Below are 26,969 nucleotides of genomic sequence, written 5' to 3'. Positions count from 1 at the left end.
GCGCTCTATGGTTGTCCTGCTCCAGTGGCGGGAAAGCCGGACATAGCCGCTTCCCCGCACATACACCCCCACACCGCATGCTCGTTATGCACGCATACATGAACACACAAATGCAAAGAAGCTAAAGCCCCCCCACACAGAAGCAACATATATCCGCGGCAGGAGAGGGTAGGGGATGGTGGGGTGCTGTGAGGAAGGGCCCCTCTCCAGCATGGCGCACGCACCGTCCCTCAAGGGGCGCAGTATTCCTCTTCGCTGCCCCGGCCAGTGAGACAGGGGGGAGCCAAAAAATGGCAGATTAAAGGGAAATCAGAAAGCAAAAACCAGAAATGCCCAACTTTTTGTGTGTACGAGCTTGGAAACATTACCCAGCCACACACTGAAAGCTGCCAGCTCTGGAGAGGGCAGAATCCTGTATTGGCTTGCAGGTGCCCCATCTAAATCCTGTGCGGTTTTGTACTGATTTTCATGCCTGCATATGCACCGAACTCCGTGGTTATGCCTTCCTGAGGTGGGGGGCGGCTGAAGTTGGCTGGAGGGGCAAGGAAGAAAAAAAGGGGTCCTCTGGGTGTGACGGGCACGTGGGTTTCGGCGCCTGTCCTGATACAAATCAGTCTTTGTAACTGATTTTTCTTTTGAAACCAGCTGAGAATCTGACCCTCGGATGCAGGTAGGCACTGCTGGATAGGTGGCTGCTTTTTTTCCCTTGGATCGGGTCTTGTCCCAGCCGTGCGGTTCATCTGCGTTTCGGCAGTGTGGCCGCAGGAAGGGGCTGCAAAGCTGCTGTAGCAAGGACTATCGTGGGCAGGTTCAGGTTGCCAGTTGGGTTCAGCCACAACCTATATCAGCCCAAAAAATGAACCAGTGAGAGAAACACTATGGCAAAGCGCAGCTCCATGAGCCTCCTAGCCATTTCCATCCTGTCCGGCCAAGGAAAAGTCAAACATTACCAGGTCAACCAGCCAGTGCCTGAAATCAGTTTTAATTTCACCTACCTGGATAATTTTTAACAATGCTTTCTGGAGTGGAGAGTATAACTAGACAGGTACTCTTCACTGGTTCCTTATTAAAGAATCTTCTTTCCTTTTAACTTACCTCTTGAAGCTTTTTTTGAATGTCTGTAACCGTTAAAACAGTCTCTAAACTGACACGCTGTGCCCTTTGGCAACGAGGTGTGACATGGTCCTAGGTCAGGAGGAACAGTCCTCAGATGCTGCCAGAGACTGATCATGCTCCCTTCAGTTTACATATGTGTCTTCACAACACGAGACATACTACGTCAAAAACCAATTTGTAACTGGTTAAAAAAAGGAATTCTTCTGCGGTACAAGACCATGCAGCTAATGGAATTGCTTTACTATGAAATAGGATGGAGGAAAAACATCCTGGGGAGAAAAACAAGCTCAAAGACAGTTATCATAAAGAAGGCTAGCATTTTCAGGTGACACAGAATAATATAAATTTATCAACTGACAAAAAAGAGTACTCAGTAAAGTGGGAACTACTGAATAAAAGAACTTCCATTTAACAGTGGTCTAATATCATGCAGACAGCGAAACAGATCCTGGTCAAGAAAACAGGACTCATCATGTTTTCTTACAGGCTCAGATGATGACTTTTTTTTTTTTTTTTTTTACTAAGAACATGCTTTCTTAAAAGATATCTTTAAGAAAGAAACGCATATACTGTTGAACAAGTGGAGTCACAGATCCAGGTGAATTTCACATGCATTTCAGGAAAACTTGTTTATATCATTATATACCTGTAGGAAAACAGATGCAAGCCATGAACTACACCTTGTGTTGCTACTTGGAGGAGTAGGCTGAAGAATATGGAAGAGGTCAAATGACAGCAGTATAGCAACCTATTATCGAGGAAAAGCCAAAATTTGACAGTATATTTCTTTTTGAACTAAAAGAAGTGTTCTACATTTAGACAAAGAGTGAAAGTGGTCAGTAGAGTCGGTCTAAGTTACATGATAACACAGAATGTTAGCAAAAGTGTTAATAAATTTTCAAACTGCCAAGCAAGCAGATTGAGACAAAATGGGAACTACTGGTGGTAGCTTAGGACCTGTCTGGTATGATATACGTATTTTGCTTTCTGTTATGATATGGTTCATATCAGAGTAAGTAAGCATAAGATTAAAGCATTACACATATTATAGCCATTTGTGGCACGTAATAATGATGCTGAAATAATGTCCTGAAGACCTACATATAGATGTTTAAGTGAAAAGTGTATTTGAGTACCATTGCTGGATAAGTAACTTAATTTGACAGCAGTGCTTTAATTAGCCAAGCACGTTTTCATTGTTTTCATTGTGCATTATTTTGCTGTTTGAAGTTTTGCCTTTTTCTTCCTTGTAGACATGATGTTGAGAATCCAGTAGATAAAGTCCTTCCATCCAGAAGACATCAGTACAAAAGTGAGAAATGCCACACAGGGGCAATACACAACAGCCACTTACCATCTGATGGGGATAAGAAGTTAAAAGATAGTCGAGAAGACCTAAAAGCAGCAACAGCTTCTGAGGAGCTGAAATCCACAGTGAAGGAGAAGCCAAGGCCCAGGTCTGGTCTCATTGTCAGAGGAATGATGGCTGGACCAGTAGCGAGTTCACCAGAGGTGATTTCCAACACTTACAAAATGTTTGGCTTGGCCATGGATTTTATACTTTTATACTTCTGCAATAAAGTAATTTGCAAATAATATTAGAATTATTTCTGCAAGCTAATCCATTAAATCTGCAGTCTGAAAATATGTGGTAAGTTAGGGAAGTGGCTGTAGTTAATTCGGAAATTCAAACTGTTTCAGATATAACCGCTACATGCAGCTACCCCCTGCATGTCTGTGATTTTAGGTTACAGAATTTCTTTATAAATGTTTTTCATTCTTGATATCTCTTTACAGATGGGATTTTCCATTTTCCTAGGAAAATTGCTTTTTCACCTTAGCAGTATCTACAGCTGTCCTGGTTTCAGCTGGGATAGAGTTAATTTTCTTCATAGTGGCTTGCATAGTGCTGTGGTTTGGATTTTCAAAGTTTTCTTAGCCATGGATATCTGTTTTCGTCAGGTTTTTCTGAAACCCTAATATTTAATCAGTAGCAGTTTGGAATTGAAAATTACTTTTAGTTAGAAATATGTTTCTAAATTGGTCCAATCAGACCATATTCCATCAGTAAGTGTTTTCAAAACACGGTTCTAAAATTCTTGCCTCTTTCTTTTTTTCCTTCATGCTGTTTTTATATAGACAGGGACTTCCCCTGTGTAAAATTAGGGTTGTAATAAAGAGAAATGGAAATAATTTAAACATATAATTTAGATAATACTGAAGAGAATATGGAAGTTAAATGAATTAGTTGAATTTTTCTAAATATCTCTGATTTAGAAATAAAGACTGGATACCTGTAGTGGGCAGTCTTTCCAGTAGAATGTATTCTGTGTCTTGGTTTCCTGAGTTGGGAACAATCCCAAAATTAAGTTTTAGGAGGTATTTGTTGGTGTTCTTGGGTAAAGAAAGCACTTTTTAATAGTATATAACATCTTAAATACTGTTCAGATTTTAAGTAAAGGTGTATGTCTGTCTTATTTATTAGCATTTTTTAAAAAGCTGATTTACTATATAACCTGATTCCTAATAATAAACAAATTGCTTAGCCCAGAAATTAGTGATAGTGATTAGTTTTCCTCTGCTTTTCATGTTTATTTAAAGATGCTCAAATTTTAATCTATGGTTTTAATGGCACTTATTTCTAGGATCCGCAAAAAAGGAGGCTTTCAAAACGATCCACTAGCATAAGCAGTACAGCACAGTTTAAGGGTGAAGAACATGAAGAAAATGACCTGAGTGTCCCAAGTACTGATTTTCAAGAAAGCAAAGGGTTTTCAATGCAAGTAAATATGGACTTTGCATCAAAGATTATGTCAAGCTCACACACAAGTTCAGCCTCTGAAAAAGTAAAAAACATCCCCAAAGATACAGATGACTCTTTTGCCAAACTGCTGGCTGAAAGAGAGAGGACCAAGACAGAAGAAAGAAAATCAGTTCCAAGCTTTGGTACAGACAGCAATGAAAAAAGCCTTAAAGTGAGTGCCCCTCACAGACATTCAGGGGCTGGAAGAGAGAAGAGAGAAAGATCTCTCAAGAAAAATGAGAGTCGGTTGTCAGGACACAGGTAAGAGTATTTGTAGGAATTTTGTACTAATACATTGAGGAAATCTCATTAAAGAATAGGAGTGGGTGAGATACGCCTTCTGATTTCATTGAGGGGAAGTAGCTGGAAGAGGTGAAGATACTGAAAGGCAGAGAAGTTTTAAGATTTAACTCACTAACTTTTGACAACCCAAACCACTCCAAGACACCTTTCTTGGTTGCTGGAGAGACCCTGGAGATGCTGTTTTCTCTTTACTGCCTCAAAAGGGAGCTAGTTACTAGTTCAGACTTAGACCACTTACACATTTAAGCACACATTAAGACTCCCACCTGTGGAGGTCATCTACAGTGTTCCACGGGGACATTGCTCGTTCCTTAGGAAATAGCATTGATTACCTCTAAGTGTTTCAGTAGTGCATCTAGAAAACCTCAGAGGATAAAATTAAGGAATGCCAGCCAAGCGCATACATATGTCCACATGGTTCAGTGCAGTGCCGTGTTGAGATATCCAAGCCATGCCCAAACAGGCTCATTTCGTTACCATGGTACAGTGCTGTACCATGTAGAGACACTGCAGTGCATCTTTGAAGCAGGATAGCCTGTGCCATTGCAGTATTCAGATTAAGCCCAATTAGAGTCCCCACGCATCCTTGATGCTGCAGCCACACAGCTCCTGTGTCTCCAAGTATTTTACTCAAAAGTTAGTTCAGAGGTGTTTTGTTTGTTTTTTTTTTTATTGTGCTGCATTGCTTCACATTGTATAAAAGGTTTGGAAGAGCCTCCTGTGAGTTCCAAATTGATCCTTTTTTTTTCTTCTGTGCAGAATTCAAGAAGTGTGGGAAGCATGGTTTTTTGTTTATTTAGGGGTTGCTAAAGCAGTAGGATCCAGACTGCTACATCTCAAAGCTGGATTTGTAGTGGGGCTGTGACTTGGGCTGGGTTTTGAAATCCTTCAGGCTGAGTCATCCGTCAGAGTTTAACCAGTCTGGAATTCTGAACCCCTGAAGAAGCTACAGGTTTGAGCAGTGCAGGGCAACTGTGCCATATCCGTGCGGATATAAGTTCTGCATAATCAAACCTGCTGCCTCATTATCTAGCACTTCTCATCAGCAGCTCTCAAACAACTTTAAGCAGGGGGTGTCACTCTTCCCATACTGCAGATGGGAAAGCTGAAGGAGGTAGAGAGAAACCCGCTCACAGCGCATGTCAATAGTAAAGTCATGCATAGGGCTCAGGCACCCTGAGTGCTGGTCTTGTGGTGCACTCCCAGTGCTAGAGGTGAGCGTGTATTGTAAACGGTAGAAATATTTTTGAGTTTATATCACCTGCTGTTCCATAAACTAAGGCATGTGCCATTATCCCCTTCTGTGGGCCATAAAATATTATTTCTGTTTTACTAAATTTAAGAGCAGCCAGCTTTGTTACTTTTTTTAAAGTGCTGAAAAACCTCATTAATATGCTAAAACTGCAAACACAGATTTTTAAAAAAATTCTTGTTACTACTTTGTTTTCCTATTTAGTTTCTTATAAAACTTAAGACAACATGTGTTGAGGCCCTGTTGAGATCATGAGGAAGCGATGATTTATGAGGTCTCTCTACATTTATATTAGGGGCTGTGGGAGTTAACAAACTGGGGACCTGCAAATGGGCTAGGAGTGGCACTTCCTTCCTGTCTGGAACCAAAAAGCAACTGAAAATAGCCACCAACATTTCGCAGTTATTTACCTGTGCTAGCTAACTTCATCTCTAAAAGATTATTGTATAGCCAAAGTACTACAGTCTTAAGTCTTAAAATCCACAGGAGGTCAGTTCTCCATTATATACTGTACCAGAAAGCTGAGCTATGTCAGATAATGGCTGAACTCTGGCAATACAAGTCCAACTGTTGCTGCACTGGAACTAGCGCCTGCAGATCCACGTCTGATATTCTGCTTCCAGAAGGATTTATTAAGTCTTGCGTGACTCCGTGTGAACGCAGAGAGACAGCTCATAAGTCACAGTGGAAGCAGAAGCAATGGGGTCTGACTCCATACAACTCTTGTTTCATATAGCTTGACAGAATGTATAAGGTAGTGCTAACCCATCACTTCATCCTTTCCAGTTTCAGGATGGTTTGTTACTTCAGCTCAGAATTAATTGAGGTAGAGCATACAGCTCCAGTGGGCTTTTGACATCTCCCCAACAAAGCTGAGAAGAGTAAGTGTATTCCTGGTATTTGATAATCAGTGAATACATAGTACATTATTTATGAGTGTCAAAGGCATATTGGACTGGTTAAAATTCTTGGGGAAGACTGTGTCTGACCAAGAAGTCTCTTATACTAACTTCACTCAGCTGTAGTTGGATGGGCTGACACTTCCTAACCTTATGCAGTGATTGTGGAGTGAGCAGAAAAGGAGAAGCTGGACTGAAAGGGGACTGCCCCAGCGCACCATTTTGTGCAGTCTACTGTGGTACTGTGCTCCATTGCTGTAGTAAGTGGTTTGAAATAGTTTCCTTCCTTCAGAGGACTGGTTTGGTTTCAGCAAGAACAGAAGAGGGAGCTATTTCCTAAGCAGAGTCTATGTAGTCTGTTTCCAAAGCAAAACGGGGACATTCCTGCCAGATGATTTATGTTAAAGCCAGTAGAGCATTTGAATTCATGCCGAGCTCTGAGCTCCTGAAAACTCTCACTGAAATCAGCAGGACTGCTGATAGTCCTGAAATGAAGTGGAAGTAACAGAGAGTGGAAGTGAGAGTCCAAGTAAACGACCATTACAATGTAAGGCCTGGCTCCTACAAGAATTTTTTATCCCATTGGCTAAATCCTGCAGTGTTTGAGAGCCTTTCAGGATTTGGCCAGAGTGCTTGAGCATTTTGAGGCATGAAAAATTACAATGTAGGAGCAGATATTTGTGTGGATCCTCTTCCATTCTCTGTTACCGCTACCTGACGCCTCTGACATAAATGCTAATCTAAGTATTTGGATGAGTAGCTGAAAATCTATATAGGATTAACCACAGCTAGTTCATTCACAGGCATCTGCAATTCTGCTTTTGTTTCCCACAGAAAACTAAAGACATCCAAGTCTTGTTTTTCCTTCCATTTGCTGTACTTGCTCATTCCCTTTTCTCATATGCAAAAATTGCCATTGTTGAATACAGGCTGCAGGCATCCATTGTCTACATATGGGAGAAAAATGAAGCAAAACCACTGCCATGCTTCAAAAGACAGGCTGAATATTATCAAATAAATGCTTGCAAATGAGTGGGCAGATATATCTCTCTATAAAAATATCCCGGGGAAATAAAGATGCACAGTATTTTGACTCACACCTTTTAATGAAAGAAATAATTGTGCTTTTTTTTTAGCAACTATCTAATTCTTAGCTGCTGCATGAAGTGTGTGCGGCGGGGTAACTGTGTCAGGAGGCCAGATTTGTGACTTGATATTTCAATGTTATAGTATCAACATGAAGTTAGACCTCTGAATACCACATTTGTCTGTGTTCAAATAGATACCATTTTGCTATCTTGACAGTGAGAAGGCATTTGGATTTCTGTGATGACCCAAATTAAATGCTTACCTGCAAGAGGGCTGTATAATTCAAGAGCGAGCACTAAGTTTTCCAAAATGAGAGACCAACCACACCCACCACAGATAGGAAAAAAAAAAGGGAGAAAATTCATTTATTTACATTGCTGTTGCTGCAATTCCTTGTTTCTTTTTAGGAAAATGGGATCAAGTTAGTGAATCAATCAAATGGAGACTAATGATACAAATGTAGTCTTTGCTTGTTTATTGAACTGCTACTGCTGAGAGCATCTGCTTTCAAATTCAGGTAACTCTAGTGATGGTTTAAAAGGCCAGTGCTTAACTGCAGTTATTACTTAATTACTCGTAACTGTAATACAATACTGACTTTTAATAGAAAACTGCTTGTAATTTTTTCAGTATACTCTGAAGCTAATGTTGATCCCCTTGCAGGCATATTGTCATTACATAATGAGTTCTCCACATTCCTTTAAACACAGAAAGGTAGAGTTGAAGAACAATTTGTTCACCTGTATCTTCATTTATCTATGTAGTACCTGGCAATGTGATGTCTGAATTCTTCCCCAGAAAAGGGAGAATAATGATCTCAAAGAATTAGAACAAAATAATTGCTTTCTTCCTTGTATTAGAGAGGGAACAGAAATTTTTGTTCTGTTGGGTCAATGATAGCTCTCTATGTCATGATCATATTATTTTTCATGTCACTAGGAGTTATTCCATAAAGAAAGTATAATACGCTGTGTGGCTTGTAAAGCTCAGATGTAATTGTGAATGCAATCTATATGCCTTTTTTTTAGAATTCCTTTATTTTTAATTAATCCAGGAAAAAAGCAATAAATAGGTGGCAGCAAATCTTCATGTATCCTCAGCTGTAAGCAAACACCAGCTAATTTAATTTCTCGATTCATAGAATCATAGAATGATAGAACACCAGGTTGGAAGGGACCTCAAGAATCATCTGGTCCAACCTTTCTTGGCAAAAGCACAGTCCAGTAGAGATGGCCCAGCACCCTGTCCAGCCAAATCTTAGAAGTGTCCAATGTTGGGGAATCCACCACTTCCCCGGGGTGGTTATTCCAATGGCTAATTGTTCTCACTGTGAAAAATTTTCCTCTTGTGTCCAATTGGAATCTCCCCAGAAGTAACTTGTACCCATTTCCTCTCATCTTTTCCATGTGACTCCTTGTAAAAAGGACTCTCCATCTTCTTTGTAGCCACCCTTTAAATGCTGTTACATGGTGATAAAGTCTCCACTAACCCTTCTTTTCTCAAGGCTGAACAAACCCAGCTCTCTCAGCCTTTCCTCATATGGCAGGCTTCCCAGTCCTTAGGTCATCTTGGTGGCCCTCTCTGGACCCCCTCCAGCCTGTCCACATCTTTTTTGTATAGTGGGGACCAGAACTGTACACAGTATTCCAGGTGTGGCCTGACAAGCTCTGAGTAGAGCAATATAATGACTTCTTTATCTCTGCTGGTGATGCCCTTGTTGATGCAACCCAGCATCCTGTTGGCCTTCTTGGACGCAACAGCACACTGTTCACTCATACTGATCTTCCTGTCCACCAGGACCCCCAGTTCCCTTTCCACAGGGCTGCTCCCCAGTCGGGTACATCCCAGCCTGTGCTGCACTCCTGGATTGTGTTTTCCCAGGTGCAAGACCTTACATTTGCCTGTGCTGAACTTCATAAGGTTCTTGTTAGCCCACTCCTCCAGCCTATCCAGGTCTTTCTGCAGGGTGGCTCTCCCTTCCAAAGTCTCCACTTCCCCACTCAGTTTGGTATCATAGGCAAACTTCATCAGGCTACACTTGATCCCATCATCCAGATCACTTACAAAGATAGTAAACAGCATTGGGCGCAGTATCAATCCCTGGCAGACACCACTTGTGACAGGTTGCCAGTTTGAAAAGGAGCTATTTACCACCACCCTCTGGGTGTGGCATCTTGTTTCCTTTATTGTACTGTGTATATTGTGGTGTTGGTAGTGGTAACTGTGCTGGTCCCTGGAAGCTGTAGGTACAGGAGGTTATTATAAGGACAGTATTTCAGTCTGAGTTTTAAACTTACTTTTCTCAGGAGTTGGATGTCTGACTTTTCATATTCTATGGCTTTAGCTTTTAATAGTTTAGATGTAATGCTTCAGTGGCCACGATACATTTCTTCTTTTCTGCCTAAACTACATAATAGTAGTGCAATCATGAATATAGGAAATAAATGAGGAAAGGTAAAGATTTTCTTTAACAGACAAATCATGCAGCAGAAGTCATTAAACTGAATCAGTTTGTGATACTTTCCTTGTGACTTTATCATAGAAGGGTAGATTGTTGATGAGTTTTCTTGTTGTATAAACTAATACAATGTATACAGCACTCCTATTGTTTTACTGTAGAACTTTCCATTTTAAGGAAATGAAAAAATGTTCCTCCAAGAACATATGGAGACAAATACATAATCCAGTATTTGTATGTGGATACCAAATTACACACACATGTGTACAGTTATGTCAGTAATTACTCCATGCTCCTTCATAGCAACTTTATTTAACTTAACGCATTAAAAATGACATTTATTTCTCAATGCCACTTCAGTGGAGAATTTGAAACCCCATTTATCCTTTCAGGTCATTTTGATGTTGTTGTTTATAGTTCATTCTCAAAGGAGTACGTCTCACTGTTCTTTTTGCTGCGTCCTTTTTTCTCTTACTAGTGTTAGTTGTGTGCAAGGAACAAGCAAAATGTGGGTGACTTATTTTTTTTTATTTATTTTCAGATTTTCAAGGGAATAAAAATTTATATTTAAAAATACACAATTCAAGTGAATGATCCAAGATTCCAGCTAAAATGTTGCCTAATCTGTAGTTATGATGTTAAAATGCTGCAAGTTCCACAGGAACTTGGGAGAGGCAATGTTGAAAGAACATATTCAGATCAAAGATAGTAAACTATTAAGACTTTCCTGAGTCTTTTAACCTGGGCTGAGCCTTGAATGTCAGTGAGGAAAGGTTCTCCCCCACCTTTAATATCTTGAGGTGGGGTCAACCCTTCCTTGAGCAGGGAGGTTGGACCAGAATGACCTCCAGAGGTCCCGTCGAACCTCAACCATTCTGTGATTTTGTGATTCTCCTTAATGCTGAATCTCCTGCAAGAAGGAAGTATTTATCACTAAACAGAGCACACAGAATAAAGATTGAGGTCTATAGTGGAATGGAATTAATGATCTTTAGGAACTATAGGAACTTTATAGGAACTATAAAAAAATAAATAGCTGTTGAAGTTGGTGCCTGACCTTGTATTAAAATCTTTCTATTGCTTTTCCAGAAAAAGCATGGTGAATAATGAGTTATTTGGGAAGAATAAATGGTGTTAGAAGGTCAAGATTTCCCCACATTTCATGGCTTGAGCAAACAAAATTGGGGAAAGGCAAGCAAAACCACTTCACAGCAGTTGAGAAACAGTTCTTTTGTCTCGGCTACAGAGATGTACTACAGTTGCTTATGCAGCCTCTGAAGTTGAAGTGCTCTCCTAATTTTCCATGCCCCTTAGTACTATGAATGTAAGGTGTGGTAGTGTTGTAGAAACCCTCCAGTTCTCAGCTGAATAGTTTCTAAATGAGTAAATCCGAGCTGGCCGGCTACGTTCTGACTGGGCAGTTCTGCAGTTGTGCTGAGTTAGATGGGCAGACCTCAGTTTCACTTCTGGTAGTTAAGAAGAAAAACGTATTGCGATGTTTGAACTTCTAGTATTCACGTATAAAGCCAACCACTCTCCCTCCCCCAGTTCCAATAAAAATAGCGTAGAAACTAGAATCAGAGAAATGAAAGAAGAAAAAAGTGTAAAACTGGAATCAAAGACCCAAGGGAACAAAAGGACTTGGCAATCAGGACCTGAAGTTAAGGATATTTTGCCAATTTCATAGAAACTAAAAGGGAATGGCTATCAGAAAGGGAAAAAGAAATGGGAATATCATTACATCAGAACAAAAATTTCCTCCTGCCATTAGTGAGCAAAAGGATACAGCAGTGGATCCCATTGTCCAAAGGCAGAGATCTATAATACAGTCTCAGGAGCAAGGAAGGTAATTGATTCTCCACTCATCCTTTCATTGTGAACAATCACCCTACTTATCCGGCCCTTCTAATTGCATCTGCCATACCCTTCTTTGCCTTGCCCTCAGTCTTGGCAGCAAACTGAATGTGAGCTAGTGGTTTCCTTTCAGAAGTCTGCCAGTACAGATGGATATTTCAGACAGTAGGGACTGTTTTATGACTGTGTAGCTTGGCTTCAGATGCCTTTTCCAACCAAAACCTAAGTATCTCTGATGCACTTCATCTCCACCACCAGGAAAGCAAGTGCCAGTGAGTTCAGAGCCAGAATTTCTCTTCCTGCAATAGTCTCTCAACTGAGTTCGCCTTAGCTGGGCACTCTTTAGTGGTTCCCAAAATATCACTCATGACTTGGTAATAAGCCTTTTTCTAGCAGTGCTCTGCATTCAAACACAAGTAGGGTAGGGCTAGTGAATTGCCATAGATACCAAGTTCCTTAGTGGAACATTACTCATATTTCACAGAATCTTAGAAATTACAGATGGAAAAGACCTTTTAAGGTCATTTGTTTCTATGGCAGTTTATTCATTACTATATATATATTTGCTGTAATACTTTTTTCCAGCGTTTTGTCTAGTCCAGTCTTAAATGACTCAAGTGACACCTCTCCCCTGAGAATATGTTCCAGTGTCTAGCAGTCCTTAGTTTTAGGAATTTTCCCCTTATATTCACCTTGTATTTCCTTTTTTCTGCCCTGTTATCCATAGCTCAAGTTGATTTTTGACTGATCTTTCTGTTCCTTGCTACATAATTGCCTCTGTTAAAATACTTCTAAATACTTTTCATGTTCCTTTAGGCATTTTTTGTCTAAATCTTGTATTGTCTGCTTGTATTTTTATCTTCCCTGCTCTGACATGTTCCTCTTGTTTGTCTGTTAGGTTTTACTGTTTTGTTTTATATTTCTTCCATGTATTTAAGGACTGCTCTAACTTTGTCGCACTGTGACTCTCACTAATACAGGGTAAGAGCAGTCACCTGCTGCTCATGACATGATTCTCACCATTATAAAATCACATTAGAACATTTGTCACTGCAGTTTATCACAGGCATATGCCTTCTTACTTTCAGTTTCAAGCACACTGAATGCAAAATGTCTCCTCAGTGCTTTAGTGTGTTTTCCTCAAAAATGGATAAAGGCCATTTTTGAAGCCAGTCTAATCTTCTGTGGTAAGGCAATATGTGTTCCTATAGAAAAGGTACCTCCCTTCAGCTCCCTGCACTTCTAGGTAAGGCTGACAAGGAATGAACAGCTTTGCTTTCTGAACAGCCTATGGCTTTCTTCATCCTGCATGGAGATCAGTACAGGTGAACCCATTGTGTTACTGAAAATTCCTGCCTTTTCCCTTTGATACTTTCCAACAAAAAGTCCCTGAAAATTCACTGTTATGGAACAAGGAGATCCTTAGAGGAAAACAAAATGCTAATCTTCAAAGAAATCCTCTAAGTCCTTTAAAAATATATGCAGGTTTTTTTCTATTCTTTTAGATATCTGAGACTTTCAAAGTAATGTTTTGGAAGTGTTATGGTCCTTAAAGGATTAATATTCATGCTTTCTGTTACTAACAGGAATAAATGAGCTTATTTTCTATGTGAGGACAAAGCCTATACCTGTCACTTATACATGATTGTATGCCTAAAACTAGCAAGATCCTCTCACACATTTTTATCCTGCATCATTCCTGGCCACAAGCTGTGCTGATTTACCTTAGAACACTGGCAAGGAATGTTGGCTATGAGTTTCTGAGCAAGTCCAGAGCAGGATTTGATGTTCCGTCCGTCAACATAAGCAACAAAGCAGAGCACAAGCAATCCAGGAGATTTCTGGGCTGCACTGATGAGAACTTCCTGATGCAGGTGATCAAGGAATTTTTTCCTGTGAGGGTGGAAATGCTGGAACAAGTTGCTTAGGGAGTCTCCATCCTTGGAGATACTGAAAACATGACTAGACATTATCTTGAGCAACTTGCTGTAGTTGAACCTGCTCTGAGCAGAGGGTTGGACTAGCTAAGTTCCAGAGGTCCCTTCCAACTGTTCCTATTCGGTGATTCTGATCTCATGACAGAAATAAGATAGCTGAAGCGGCTGCCCTCTTTTAGATATGGGCTATCACTGAGACAGGAAAATACAGCGCCTAATGAAGCTTAATATCAGATTTCATAAAGGATACTAATCAATGTTCCAGTTTTAACTGTATTTTTAAAATAAAAAAAAAAAGTTATATAATATACATTATTTACCCAACAGTTATGATTGGCTCCAGCCTTTTCTACTATGCGTTTTGGTGTAAAAATAGGTTTTCTAGGAGTACTGAATTCTATACTGTTTGCCCAGTGGGCTGTAATATTTCACTGTTATATACAAAATTGGTGTGTCAGATGAGATTGCTTTGTCTAAAATAATACCTGGCACTTAGTAAGTAATAAAGTTTTGATCCTGTGAGACGTTGAGCAGTTCCTAAAAAGACTCATCACCTTGATAGCCTATTCTGTGAAATGACATCTGAGCTCGGATGGCCATATTTTTATAAACTAGAGCCTGTTTAAAATCAGTCAGAAAACCCCAACTGATTTCAGTATATGCCAGCACACCCAGTGACATGCAGTGTGTATGAGCAATGTCTGAGGAATTCATTACATTTTTCCGTCTATGAGGGAAATGGGCAATGGTGGCATTTCTAGGAAATAGGAGCTTAGTCAGAGTGCAACATTTCAGATAAAAGAACGGAAAGGAGTTCAGAGTTGGAGCAACTTAATAGTAAATTATGTTTGCATGTTTCCTTCCATCTTTGTCTGTTTGTGATCTGTGCGTAGCACCGGGCGTCCTTAAGCCACACGAAGGAGCACATGGCGTCATCTCAAGCTTTCATCGATGCTTCGGTATGGCTTTGTAGGCAGGAAGCACAGTAAGAATAGTGCAGTCGGCACCTTCCCGGAGAGACTAACCCAACCCTCCTGAAGCGTGCTCAGCTGCCAGCTGGGGAATAAGTTTATGTGAGTCTTGCAATTGGCAGTCAGAAGAATGTCTGTCAAACAAAGCAGGGTCATCTTTGGGGAATATGGATTTAACTAGCACATATACAAAAAGAGAGGGAGAGAGTGTAGTGGCCAACTCACTCAGTAGTGAAAACCTTCAAGTATCTGGAGTTGCATAACACCTCTTACAACATAATGCTTGGACCGGAAAAACGAACCTAAAATAAAAGTAATAAAGTATTGTGACTTTTGTTTTGTGCCAATGGATTTATAGCATCAGAGCCTTTCACATAACATCTGTGTGTGCTGCCATTTGCCCTTTTAGTATTTTTCCAGCACTCCATAGGAAGAAGCACTTTGCAATTACTGGAAATGACAAATGGCTTCTGTATCATTTATTTTTTGGAAAGGATGTAAAACTGGAAAGGTCCAGCCCATTGCCTAAAATGCATTCAGTCAATTGAGAATTTGCCTTGTTCATGCAAACATAGAGGGACTCTAGATCTTCTCGAATGTAAGGCAAGAACAGTGTACATCCTACTTCATTGTTAGAGCTTCACACCATTTCCTTTCACTGGGTGTATATATGAGCATCAGGGGGAGTGTGGTAGGAAGCAGCATAAGAAATTACCTGCTCCTTAAAAACAATCAGTTGTTTGCAGGTAGCACAAGGAATTTTTGTACCCCTGTGTGTTACTGTCCCTAAGATTACTTTACCAGGAGGTGAAATCTTTCTCTGCCGTACGTGTGCTCCCCAATAGGCTGTTACCTGCATTCACCATTTTTTATAATTAAATGAGATAAGAGAACTGCCCCACTCCTCAGTGCAAGCTTTTGTCTTCTTCCAATTAAACTTTCATTAGCTAAGGTATTAGCTTTCAGGAAGACAATTAATTTTGCTAAAATCTGTCAGGTCACAGTGGTTTGGACTGTTAAAAATCTGAGGTTTCTGACAGGAAACGCAAGGCCACGAAAATTCCACATCCTTAAAAATAAATGGCCTAAAAGTTGAAGGCCAAAACTAGACAGAGTGGGTACTTTATGTATGACAAACAAAAAGGAGGGTTGTATTCACTTCCACTGATGTGAATTGATTGAGTGTTGAAGTCTGGGAACCCTTCTCAGTGCTTTATGTAGTGTCTCTTAGCTGGTGTCTTGTAAGCTTCTTTATTTAATGGAATTTTAGCTTCCCTGGTTTATTTTACTGATACTCGTTTATTTTGCTGGCGACTATTTTGAGTTGCTGAATGTAATGGCCAGTTCACATGAGTGGTACCTGTGCTCCTTGAAAATTGCAGTGGGGGGGTGTGGCACTGAAAAATCTTTCTTAGAGTACAGTATGAATAAGGAGCTACACTTTTATCATAGTAGGTCTGGTTTTATAGCTGGAGATAAATATTCATTCATTGCCTATGAGAGAGCATTCTGATTCTAATGAGCCCAGCTCATTATGCAGTTCAAACCATCTTGTAGCTCAGCCTGTGAGTATGATCATATTTTTTTCTTATAAAAACCTTCTCAGCAAAAATGTAGTTTTCTCCTGAATTGTTGCTATAAAATTAATAAAGTTAAAAAATACAGTTAATAAAATTAATAACATTAGTAAAATACATCAGGACAAATGCAGATTCGTGTGTGAGCTTATTAGAAATGATCCTTTCAATGACAAGTTCTTCCTTTACCGTTTTTATATCTGTCAGTGAGCCAACTGTTCATAAATTAATTTTTCATACTGCTAATGTGCCCATCAAATTAGATGCAGGTCTTAACTAAAAAGGAAGTTTGGAGAAAATAAGTGTATGAGCTTTGCTACCTTTGTCAACCGGACTTGCAAGCATGGCAGAATTTGTATTAAATCTTCTTGACAAGGTCTTTTTCACATATTGTTTATTTTCTAAGCCCCTTTGTTTATTTGACCTCTTGTGTATGGTAGTATAAATAGGAAATAATGGAATGTACATGCATTATTGTGCTGAGAAGTGCTTTCTCTGCGAGTTCAGCTATTCTGCGTAAATTCAGTTTTCTGCAATGCATGACGATCAGAATGGAATGTTCAAATATTTAGAGAAAGTCCTGTATAGTATGTTTATAATGAAACATATTTTCTTCCTGTCCCATTTTTCTGCCATGACGGATGACTTCCCCCTTCCTAAGTACTCTAACTGTATGGTTTTACGTGTGCAATAAATTTTCCTGGAACAGTAACCATCTGCTGAAATGGAAATTGCAATAAATGTCCTGACAGTGTTTTGAGAATCACAAGTTCCCCTTAAGGAGGGAACCTACACCTGAAAAAAAACCCCACTTAGCCAGAAAACACCCTACATCAATCTTTTATGTCAGCACTTTCCTCAGCTTGATGGGAATTTCCTTGTGCCTTGAAAATACAAAGTACTTTGCCTCCCAGGCTTTTAGACTTTCCAGAAAGCAATAATGTTACAAGAACTGGTGCCAGGTGAGCTATATATGAATTGTACCATAGCTGACTATTTTCATTTCTAGATCCTTTCAGATGAAACACTGCCAAGGAGAAGTGTTTAGGACAACAATTAATCAAGGATGTTAATTTGATGTAGGGAGTGATTGACGTGCCTAAACATAGGCATATAGCGCTATTTGAGACTCTAAGGTCTCCAAGACATCTAATGAAGCTAGGAGATATGATATGGTACCTGTAGGAGACTCAAGCCCTTCTGAAGCAGCAACTGAGGCCGGATAGGATGCTGTAACCTGTAGTGCTGCATTCTGAAATGTTAAGACCTCTGTTTTTGCAAAACTAGATTGAAATGGGTTGACCTAGGAAGAAACACATTATTCTCTAGGAAACAAAAGACAATAGCATGCAATCTCAGACAAAACAAAGATGTGGATTGTGGTTATGTCTAAGTGCAGTTAAGTGACATGCGTACTTGGCTGAAAAACATTTTATTGGCAAATTCAGTATCATTGAGACCCTTTCCCTGATCAGGAGAGATGAAAATACTAGCAAGTAGCCAGGAGAAAGAATTCTCAGCTGAAATTCAGTATTAGCAAAGAGCAAGGGGAGGTGTCATTGTATTTTAAAACATACCACAGTCAACTATATTAAATTCTATATCACATTAAAGGTACTGTTATATTCAGTGAGAGGTCAATACTACCTATGCTACTATACAAATTTGCTCTTAGTCCTCTTATTTATATTGACTTGCTGGGCATCCTATTTATTTTTGCGTCAAGTCCCTAGTAACATAGGTGATTCATTTCTATTCTATCTTTTCTGAATTGTGGTCATCGCATTTCATTGCATAAATCCTTTAACTTATTTATAGAGAAAAAGACTTTCTTTTCTTATAGTATCAAAGACTATCAGTGAGAAAGGTGCCAAAATGCTTTTAAACTGGAAGAGTCCTGAGTGTGATATGTCTGTGTTCTGTTGTTATTCATCTTTCACACACTGAAAAAGGAAATTAAATTAATGGAAAGTATGTGATATGACAGCAGTTGTTGCTATAATAATATCATGCATACAAAGAATGTTGCTGAGGAAATTATTCCATACTATTTTTGAAAGGACTGTCAATGCAATACCTTTTTTCCAAACCAAAGGCCAATGATGCAGTATTGCTTTTTTGAAAAAAAAAAAAAAAAGACTGTCTTTTTACAGTGTTATTTGAAACTTTTCCTTGGTTTTGAATTCATTTTGGTACGAATTCAACAGGAAGAATAAACCCATCTCATCTCCAAAAATGTAACATTCTATTTAAGCTCTGACTTCACAGCCAAGTTTAAATGCTTAGTCCTTCTAGTAGCTTTTATATGAATTTTTAACCTGTTGTTTATGTAATATACTATTAAATCACAAGGGCAGTTGAACAACTGCTGCCTATTAGTGGATTAAAAAATTACCCTGGTAAAGTAAGCCAGTCTAACACCTATTGCCATTTATATTATTTGGATATTTCACGTAGTTTAATGACTAACCTGAATATCATCCTAATCCCCGTCAGGGGTGTCAATTTTATTTTATGTCCTGATTCTTTGAACTCAGGGGCAGTCACATATATGTGAATCTCCTCACTTGACATTCAGGGCAGTATAAAATCTGCCTCTGTATATGAGCTTGCAGGACCCAACATATACTGAAATCACACAAATGAAATGAAACTGAAGTTGAAACAGGACTGAAATCCTGAATCAATTGCAGTGTACTGTTCTGTGCTGGTTGCTTTTCCTGACGAACTCCTGACGTTCAGCTTTCTTCCATTGAAAAATATTATGCTGTGACAGCATTTGTTTCTTTATACAAAAATGTTAGTGAGACTGAGCCCCTTTGAATAGAACATTTTAAAATCTAAAGGTTAAAGCCATTGAATATGTTTGTAATCTATCTGCATCTTTTATTCTTTCTCTCCACACACTCCCTCGCACACCCACACCCCGCTGTATATATATACACACATATATATGTACACACATAAAAAATTATATCTTTGTGTGGGCATACTCCGTATTTCTTTTGTTTATTCAAACAACTTTTCTCATTGAAAGTGAACATTTGGTCATTCACTTTTTGAATCATTTTAATGTAGGAAGTCTCCAACATCCACTTGCTATAAAGAAGACCAGATGAAAGATGTCCTAGAATTAGGTAAGTTATGTCAAGCTTCAGTTTGGCTTTTGCCCTTATATTCTTCAGAGCAGCTGTAACCAAATACGCCTGAGCCGCTTCTTTTGTAACTCTTAGTTGATGCAGAGCAGTTGCATTTGCCGTTAACTTCTTGGGTAAGACTGTAAAGAAGTCATTACGAAATAATCAAATGAAGGCTGACTCATGTATTTCTAACCTATCATTTCTGGCTAAATGGATGACAAGAAAGTGTTAATGGTCATACTGATGACCCCTTGGCACTGAGCCTGCTAGGGCAAACAATTTTTTTCATCCAATACGTTATATGATTTTTTTTTTTCCTTTCAGTTGATGTTGAGGATGAAGAAAGAACTGGAGAAGTTAGTAAGAACCCGGATCTTTCAACGCTGTATATGCTTCAAGTAGCATCAAAGGCAATTGATATTTCTCTTGCAAAAGTAAGACTAACTAGGATGGTAAATACACATAGATGTGTGAGAATGTTATTTCAGTAAAGTTAGCCAAAGCTGCAATGGATTGCTCTGTGTTGCATGTTTGTGTGTGATTTAACATGTGCTCTATTCATTTCATTCCTGAGTATATTCCTTATCTGATATTCAGGTGAAAAAGTAATGTAGGGATGCCTGTCCAAAGTTCAGAAAAATGCCAGAAGAGCATGCCAGAATGCATCAGCCCACTTGAAGCACAGATAATAGCTTTAATTAATGATGCTTGTATTATTTTATTAAGGCCTTTAATCAGTTACTCATGTGCTTATTCTCCAGTCCTTTAAATAGACAGTGGTTCAGAACAAGTTTACTATTCCCCTATCACTGTTTCTCCCTTGCTTATCTTCCTTATTTTGAGCGGAGATGAAACCATTAAATACTTTTTAATATTTTCCTTCCCATTCAGAGGGGGAAAAAAAGAGAGAAGATAATGAGGGTGTCTTCCAATTTCATTTCTAGATCAAAGACGTCCAAGTAACCGTACAAAACCTGAGCAGTCTGTTCTTATTTACTCAGCTTGCTTTCAGCTTGCTTTAGCATGAATGCAATTTCTTCAGTTTAGCTGTTCCTGAAGAGTAGTGGTCTGCAGTTGTTCAGGCCAAGATCTGAGTTTGGCATATGCTGATATGCCATCTGGCATACAGCAGTCAAACATTTGAGCAACAGTTATCTTATACCAGCAACTTTTCTGGCTGCCTTTTCTCCATACCGTGTCCAGCAAGGTCCTTTTCTCCCTAATGTAACCATTAGTAGGCGTTGCTCTTCTCGCTGTTAAATTTAAGGCAGTGCTTTCATGGGAAACTGTGCCCCAGACGATCTGCAACAACAGTTTCCTATGCTGAGCAACACACAACATTATGAGTTGAAGGAATATTGCAGGAAAAGGAAAAAATTGCTCCTTTTCATTTGAGTGTTGCTATTTACAGTATGTATAAAACAGAAAAGGGTGGTTATAGTAAGTTAGTCATTACCCTTCCTCACTCCTCCTTTCTTTTCTACAAATTACTGCAAGAAAAATGTACTTGTGTTTTAGATTTGCTTTTCAAGTGAGAACTTTTTTATTTTTTTTTTTATAGGAATTAAAAAATCTTCTGTTTGGCTCTAGTCTTTGTTGCTTCAGTGAAGAATGGAAAATACAGAGTTTTACATTTAATAACATACCACAGTTAAAATACGGCATTGTGCAAAAAAAGGTACTGTAAATGACTTCCTTGAAGTGATCTTTGCTTTTTACACTGAGTTTACAAAGGCTGTGTGTTTCAGCAGTAAAAAAAAAGTCTCCTAAAGACGCTTCTTTTTCTTTAACTTCTCTGGTTACCACTGGGTGATGTCACCTTATCAGGTCTTATTAGGAGACTTGAGATGGATGGAATAGTTCTGAGGGAAACTTGAAGTACCTACAGAAAGTGTGCATATGTGTGTGTGTGCCAGGGGGTTATTCACAGGGAGGAAGACAAGCCACTTCAGCTGAAAGCTAGCAGTGGTAAAAGAATAAAAGGACATAAATCAAGGGTGGAGTTTAAAAGAAAAATGATATGTGGGGGCCACGTTTAACAAGTTTAAGATAGAGCTTGATCTGTCTCCAAATGAGGGGACATAGCAAGAATTGCCTGCAGTGCCTGGGAAATCACAAGGAGATTTTTGTCTCTTAAAATATGGGGGTCACATGCTGAGGCTCATTCCTAAAATAAAAGGGGACAAATAACCCTGCAGTGTCACTGGAACTGGGACACTGGGACTGCTGGTGGGACCGCCTCTTTTGCAGCTGTGTTTCTGTAATTCTGGACTGCAGCTCCTCCCTAAAACAAGGTTTTCATCAATTCCTAGGCATCATCTACCAAGTGGCCCTTTATAAAATCCCCAGAAGCTCCCTGTGGTGACCAGAGCTGGTAAAACCACCATGCCATGACTAGGGTCAGCCTGGAAAGCACGTACCCAGTCCGTAGAAGTTTTTGGTGCTATAACAGATCTCTCTGGCCTAGGGCATTCAGTGGGAGACTCACTCATCTGGTGTCTATCTTGTCAACTTTGCCTGGGCACGTGACTCTTACACACTGAGACTGCGCTGCTTCAGACTGTCCTTCTGTTCTGTATGCCAGATGCAGTTGGTCAGCCTGGTTTCTCAGCTGGCTGATGTGTAGGCTCAGAGCAGGGACCACACGCAGGACACAGGATATGTAGCTGCCTCCAAAATCGAACAGATCCATTGTAAAAATGCATCCTCCTCATCTGCAGCTTAATGCTTTTGTCTCTGCCCTGTGGCTGTACGTATGCTTCTGGGATATACATGCACCTCTTAACAGCAAGGATCTGAGGACTTCAGTAAAGACTAGGGAAGGGACAGACTCTTCTTTACAAAACACTCATCAAGTTTCTGCACTGATGCAGAAAATCTTTATCTGGCCTGAGAGAAGTAGACCATTATGTACTACACAGAAATGAGAGGAAGAGAGGCTTTGGGGCAAGGACAATGGCTAATAAACATGTCATTAAGATGTTTAATTAACTTACCTTGTCTAGTTAAATATTTCATTAGGCTGATGATCTCAGAAGAAAGCTGCTTGTGTTTAAATAAAACCTAGTGGAAAAAAAGATACTAAATGTTAATTTAAACTCTGAAAGGAACCGTGGCAGTAATGTTCACTGGTCCACATAAATGTTACTTTGGTGTTTCCAGACCCCGCTGCTAGAGAAAGGATGTCTCGTCACTTCTAGTGACTCACTGGCCATGAAATTCCCTACTGTAAATTCCACAACAGGAATGGTAAACCAGAGTGTTTTGCTTAAATATGCTTATATCAGATAGTTAATATATTCCTCCTCACTTCCAAAATTCATTTCAGCTGAACAATTATTTGATTCTCTCCTATATTAAGTTTCTGTGGTGCTATAAGAAGATATTTAGAATGGTTCCTTTTTTTTTTTTTTTTTTTTTTTGACTGGGTGGCTTTCCCTGGTAGACTGAAATAAACTTCGTTTTCTTCCTTAGTATATTTCAGACAATTCACTCATTAGTTATGTAAGTAATTACAGAGATGTAGTGTGTGTGTAATATAAATAAGAAAATGGAAGGTATCAGCATCAGCATTCTATCATTTAGATTAGATATAAGGAAGAAATTCTTTACAATGAGGGGGGTGAAACACTGGAATGGGTTGCCCAGAGAGGTAGTGGAGGCCCCACCCCTGGGAACATTCAAGACCAGGTTGGATGGGGCTCTGAGCAACCTGATCTAGTTAGCAGTGTCCCTGCTCACTGCAGGGGGGTCAGACTAGATGACCTCTAAGGGTCCCTTCCAACCCAAACCATTCTATGATTCTAAGATGTTTTCTGATTACAGGACATTTATTTTCTAGGTGGCATACTGTCCAATACTGCATGTACCTGCAGGTCCCTTTCCCTTAGGCTTGATGCTGCACTTAGCACAACCTGAGAATTAAACTGATCACTTCGATCACATTGCTATATGAAAATAGCAGTACTGGCTGCCCTGTTTTATTCTCCTCCAGGTTTTGAGAGGAGTTTGACAGATCCTAAATTGATTTGTCTCAGCCCGGTCATGATCTACAGATGAAATCAGGGTGCAACTGTAGCATATGACAGAAGGGCAATCCTGGGTTAATCTCATGCTATGGAGAGCAACAACAGTGTAGACTTTGGCATGGGCTAAAATCAGAACACAGACTCTTCAGAAAATCTTCTGGGTGGTCCATACTTTTTTATCCTCATTGTTTTTCTTCCACTACCTGGATAGACAAAGCTAGCACTGATACGTCAGCATAAATGGGATGTTGGTTTAGGATGGACTTGTGTTAAAGTAACGGACTTCCTAATGTTAAGAATGAACCCATTTCTGAGAATGGCAGCATGTGCTGACAGACACATGGGACAGCATCTGTGGGATTCAATATGCAGAATGCTCTGTTAAGTTGCAGTGATTCCCAGTACTACCGGTGTGATGTGTGGGTTTGTGGTATCTGTGATGATACTCTTGTGTCCTGCATGTCCTGCTCCATTCATGCACAGATGCTCCTGACAAATGATGGCTTCTCTCTCTCTCCTCAGCAAACTACTTGAGTAAATAATACAAGGCACCTGGGAGAGAACCGACTGACAAGGGAAGGATAGTTACGTGGGGTGAAGTTTTCTAGACAAAAGGAGGGCATACCTTTTGCTTCTCAGGACAACTTTTGCAGCTGTCTCTGCCATATAGTTAACCCATAGGAACAGGTTCTGGTCATGCAATGGGGTCAGGTGGACTAGATAGCAGGGGATAAGCAAGGAGAAGGAAATATATTGCTACCCCATCCCACAGTCTTTCAAAACAGCTATAAATCTATTTTCCATAAAGTTTAAAGTTAATACGGTGTTTGTTGGTATTGTGATTTTTTTCCAACATTAATCGCTTGAAAGGTTAAAAATTCCTTCATTTTCTTTCTCTTCCCTGGTGAGATAGTTGCCTGGTGCAGAGGGCTATGCATAAAACTGAAATCTTTGTTTAGTGATGTAAGGGGGATGTAGTTACCTGAGGAGAGGCACAGGGCTTAGAGAAGGTAAAAGAGCAAGGCTTATTTTCACCCTTTGGAAAAGAGTCAGATTTGATTTCTCTCTGGAAGCTAAGGTAGACTGTGGCTCAGTAGGGATCAGGAGATGTTTCGTTTGTTTACATAATCACTGAACAGATTTTTAAAAAAACTTTCCTTTGACATTATAGATGTTTGGGCATTGTCTGGAAAAATAGGTGGGAAACACAATGCCAGTTAGTAACACTGATTTTCATTGGCTTGCAAAAAAAAAAAAAAAATAGTGCAACCGAGAGCACTACAAAGTCATGGATGGAAAGAGAGATGAAAGAATGGCTTAAGTCTGAATGAAAGCACATGGCTTGCAAAAGCTTTCACCAGCATCAAACAGTGCAAATTGTTTTGCTCATGGAGTGTCCCATTATTCCCCTCAGGGTGGCCCATGTGGAGTACTGGCTGCAGTTCAAGCCTGTGTCCTACAACAGCTTATCTTTGCAGACAGTAACAGGAATAAAGACACTCGGTAAGTCAGCAATTGACATCAGAAATATTTTCCACACAGAAGTAAATTTTTTTTTTCTCTGCTGCAGCCACTCAGGAGCCTTTTGAGTTTGAACTTATTGAACTTCTCTTTGTCTCTGCCAGAGAAAGAAAATAGCGTATGATTTACTTGTATTTACTTCCCTTTCAAATGTAGGAATTTAGAGGTTGGTGTTTTATTTGTATAATTACTTGCTTGTGATTAACCCAAGAACCTCTAAAAAAACCCAAAAGCTTGAATTGATGCCAGTGAATATTATTTAACCTTGAGATCCCATGGAGATATGATTTCAAAGAAAACATAATCAAGATTTGATAGACCATGAAATTCATGCAGTTTTTGACACTAAGTATCTCAGGGAGGGAGAAAAATTAAAGTTATAGCTATAATTTTTTTTTTCTTACTACTGTGTTTAATCTTTCACAGTTAGACTGCTTAATAGAATTTGAACTTAAATTCTGTGTGTGTATTTTCCACTTACTTTAAAGGAATATTGTGAAGTATAGCTAGTGTCAAAGAAAATTGCTTGGGCTGCTATAATACTAATGTACTTGTCACTTTGCTAAAGGAACAGAACTTATTCAAGGAAATGCTGGAAAATAATATCTAAAAAAATTACTTTATTACCAGACTTCTCATATACACCCTTTGTTTTCAATAAGAAAAATGTCACAAAGCTTTCCTGTGCTTTAGTGTACAGTTTGTTGAATAGGGATAACAGTATTTTCTGGTTTATGCTGCCATGACTTTGTGTTATTTGTGAGTGAAACACTGGCCCCAATTTAGTCAGAATAAAAGCTTTCATTCTGAGTTTTTTATCGAACTCCATTACCTTACAATGTAAAAATGTTCATCATCTATAAAAATTTGGCCTTAAATATACACTTTTGTGCTTGGAACTGTTTAGGAAAGTGACAGGATCTCTGTTAATTTTCCTTAGTTTTGTCTGATGGGCACTTAATGTAAATTTCTTGTTTAGGTTGTTTCCATCAATAATGGAAAGAAACAGGCACCTGTAGAACATCGTTATTTGTCTTCAAAACCCAGGATGGGAGGTGGCAGTTAGTCAAAGGATTGCTAGACCCTGGGGGGTCCACAGTAGTGCCCAGGTCCAGGCGTACTAGTGGGTAGGCAGTCCTGATACAAGACACCTTGTAAGCCATTAGAAATGTTGAAAACCTGTCTTAGATTCTAAATACAATATTGAAAGTTTTACCATTACTACTACTATTGCTGTTGCTAGTTATTATTGGCACTGATTGCTCGCAGACCCCAAGACAAGGGCCAAATAAAAAAGTTGCTGTGAACTCATCACTTGAAAATTGCCGTTTCTTTGAAATCACTTAAAGGCATTTAGCATGGACTGATAAAGAGATAGGGTCACCGGTATGATACATGTGCAGAGTCTAATGTCAAATTAATTCTACAACATTATGCAGTTTAGCTTTTTTCTTCTGTTCAGTTCATTCAGTCTGTAATTCACATCAAGAGCCTGCTATATTGAGAGCAGACTTTTCAAGGCAGAGTGAGGCTCTTGTCCACATAAAAGAAAAAACTTCAGAAACTTCCATGCAAGAAAATCAGTACATGTTTAGATTTTATGACCAGGAATCTCCACAGAATTCACCGAAGAATTATTTCTTGCTGTGAAAACCAAGAATTTGTTTCATGTTGGAGGACAGCCTTTGATCATCTGCTCCTTGGTCCCTTCGAGTCTCAGGTCATCCTTAGTGAAAATAGAGATGTTAACTTTTTTCCTCTTTCAGCATGGTTCAGTGGTCGTAAATGTAATAAAATTATGTAGCACCCAAAAAAGTGGTTGAGGCCAGATTGTTTAAGCTGTAAGTGTCCCAACTCAGGCCAGCTACAACCTATCCTGTTTACTTGGCAATATTTGCCTCTTCTATTTTTCCTCTCATATTATCCACATGGTTTTAAAAGATTTTGGTTTTGCATATTTTGTACATGAAAAATGCTGCTAAGTATGCAGAAAGTCTCCAAGGGATTTCAGGTTAACCGGT

At 39.3% G+C, this 26,969-nt stretch overlaps 1 protein-coding gene across 1 annotated transcript in view; it reads left to right on the top strand.

The window, feature by feature from the left end:
• Positions 1 to 26,969, top strand: part of MINDY4 (MINDY lysine 48 deubiquitinase 4) — a 75,283-nt gene that overhangs the window by 5,095 nt on the left and 43,219 nt on the right. The window contains exons 4-9 of the mRNA XM_009644063.2: positions 2,370 to 2,628; positions 3,762 to 4,180; positions 19,338 to 19,396; positions 19,724 to 19,833; positions 20,961 to 21,077; positions 24,842 to 24,930. Of these exons, the coding sequence (XP_009642358.1) occupies positions 2,370 to 2,628; positions 3,762 to 4,180; positions 19,338 to 19,396; positions 19,724 to 19,833; positions 20,961 to 21,077; positions 24,842 to 24,930 (1,053 nt within the window). The remainder of the gene's footprint in view (positions 1 to 2,369; positions 2,629 to 3,761; positions 4,181 to 19,337; positions 19,397 to 19,723; positions 19,834 to 20,960; positions 21,078 to 24,841; positions 24,931 to 26,969) is intronic.

Source organism: Egretta garzetta, unplaced genomic scaffold (assembly GCF_000687185.1).
Source record: "Egretta garzetta isolate BGI_Z169 unplaced genomic scaffold, ASM68718v1 scaffold117, whole genome shotgun sequence".
Lineage (NCBI taxonomy): Eukaryota > Metazoa > Chordata > Aves > Pelecaniformes > Ardeidae > Egretta > Egretta garzetta.
Note: the sequence above shows the minus strand (reverse complement) of the source record. Positions and strands in the feature narration are given on the sequence as shown.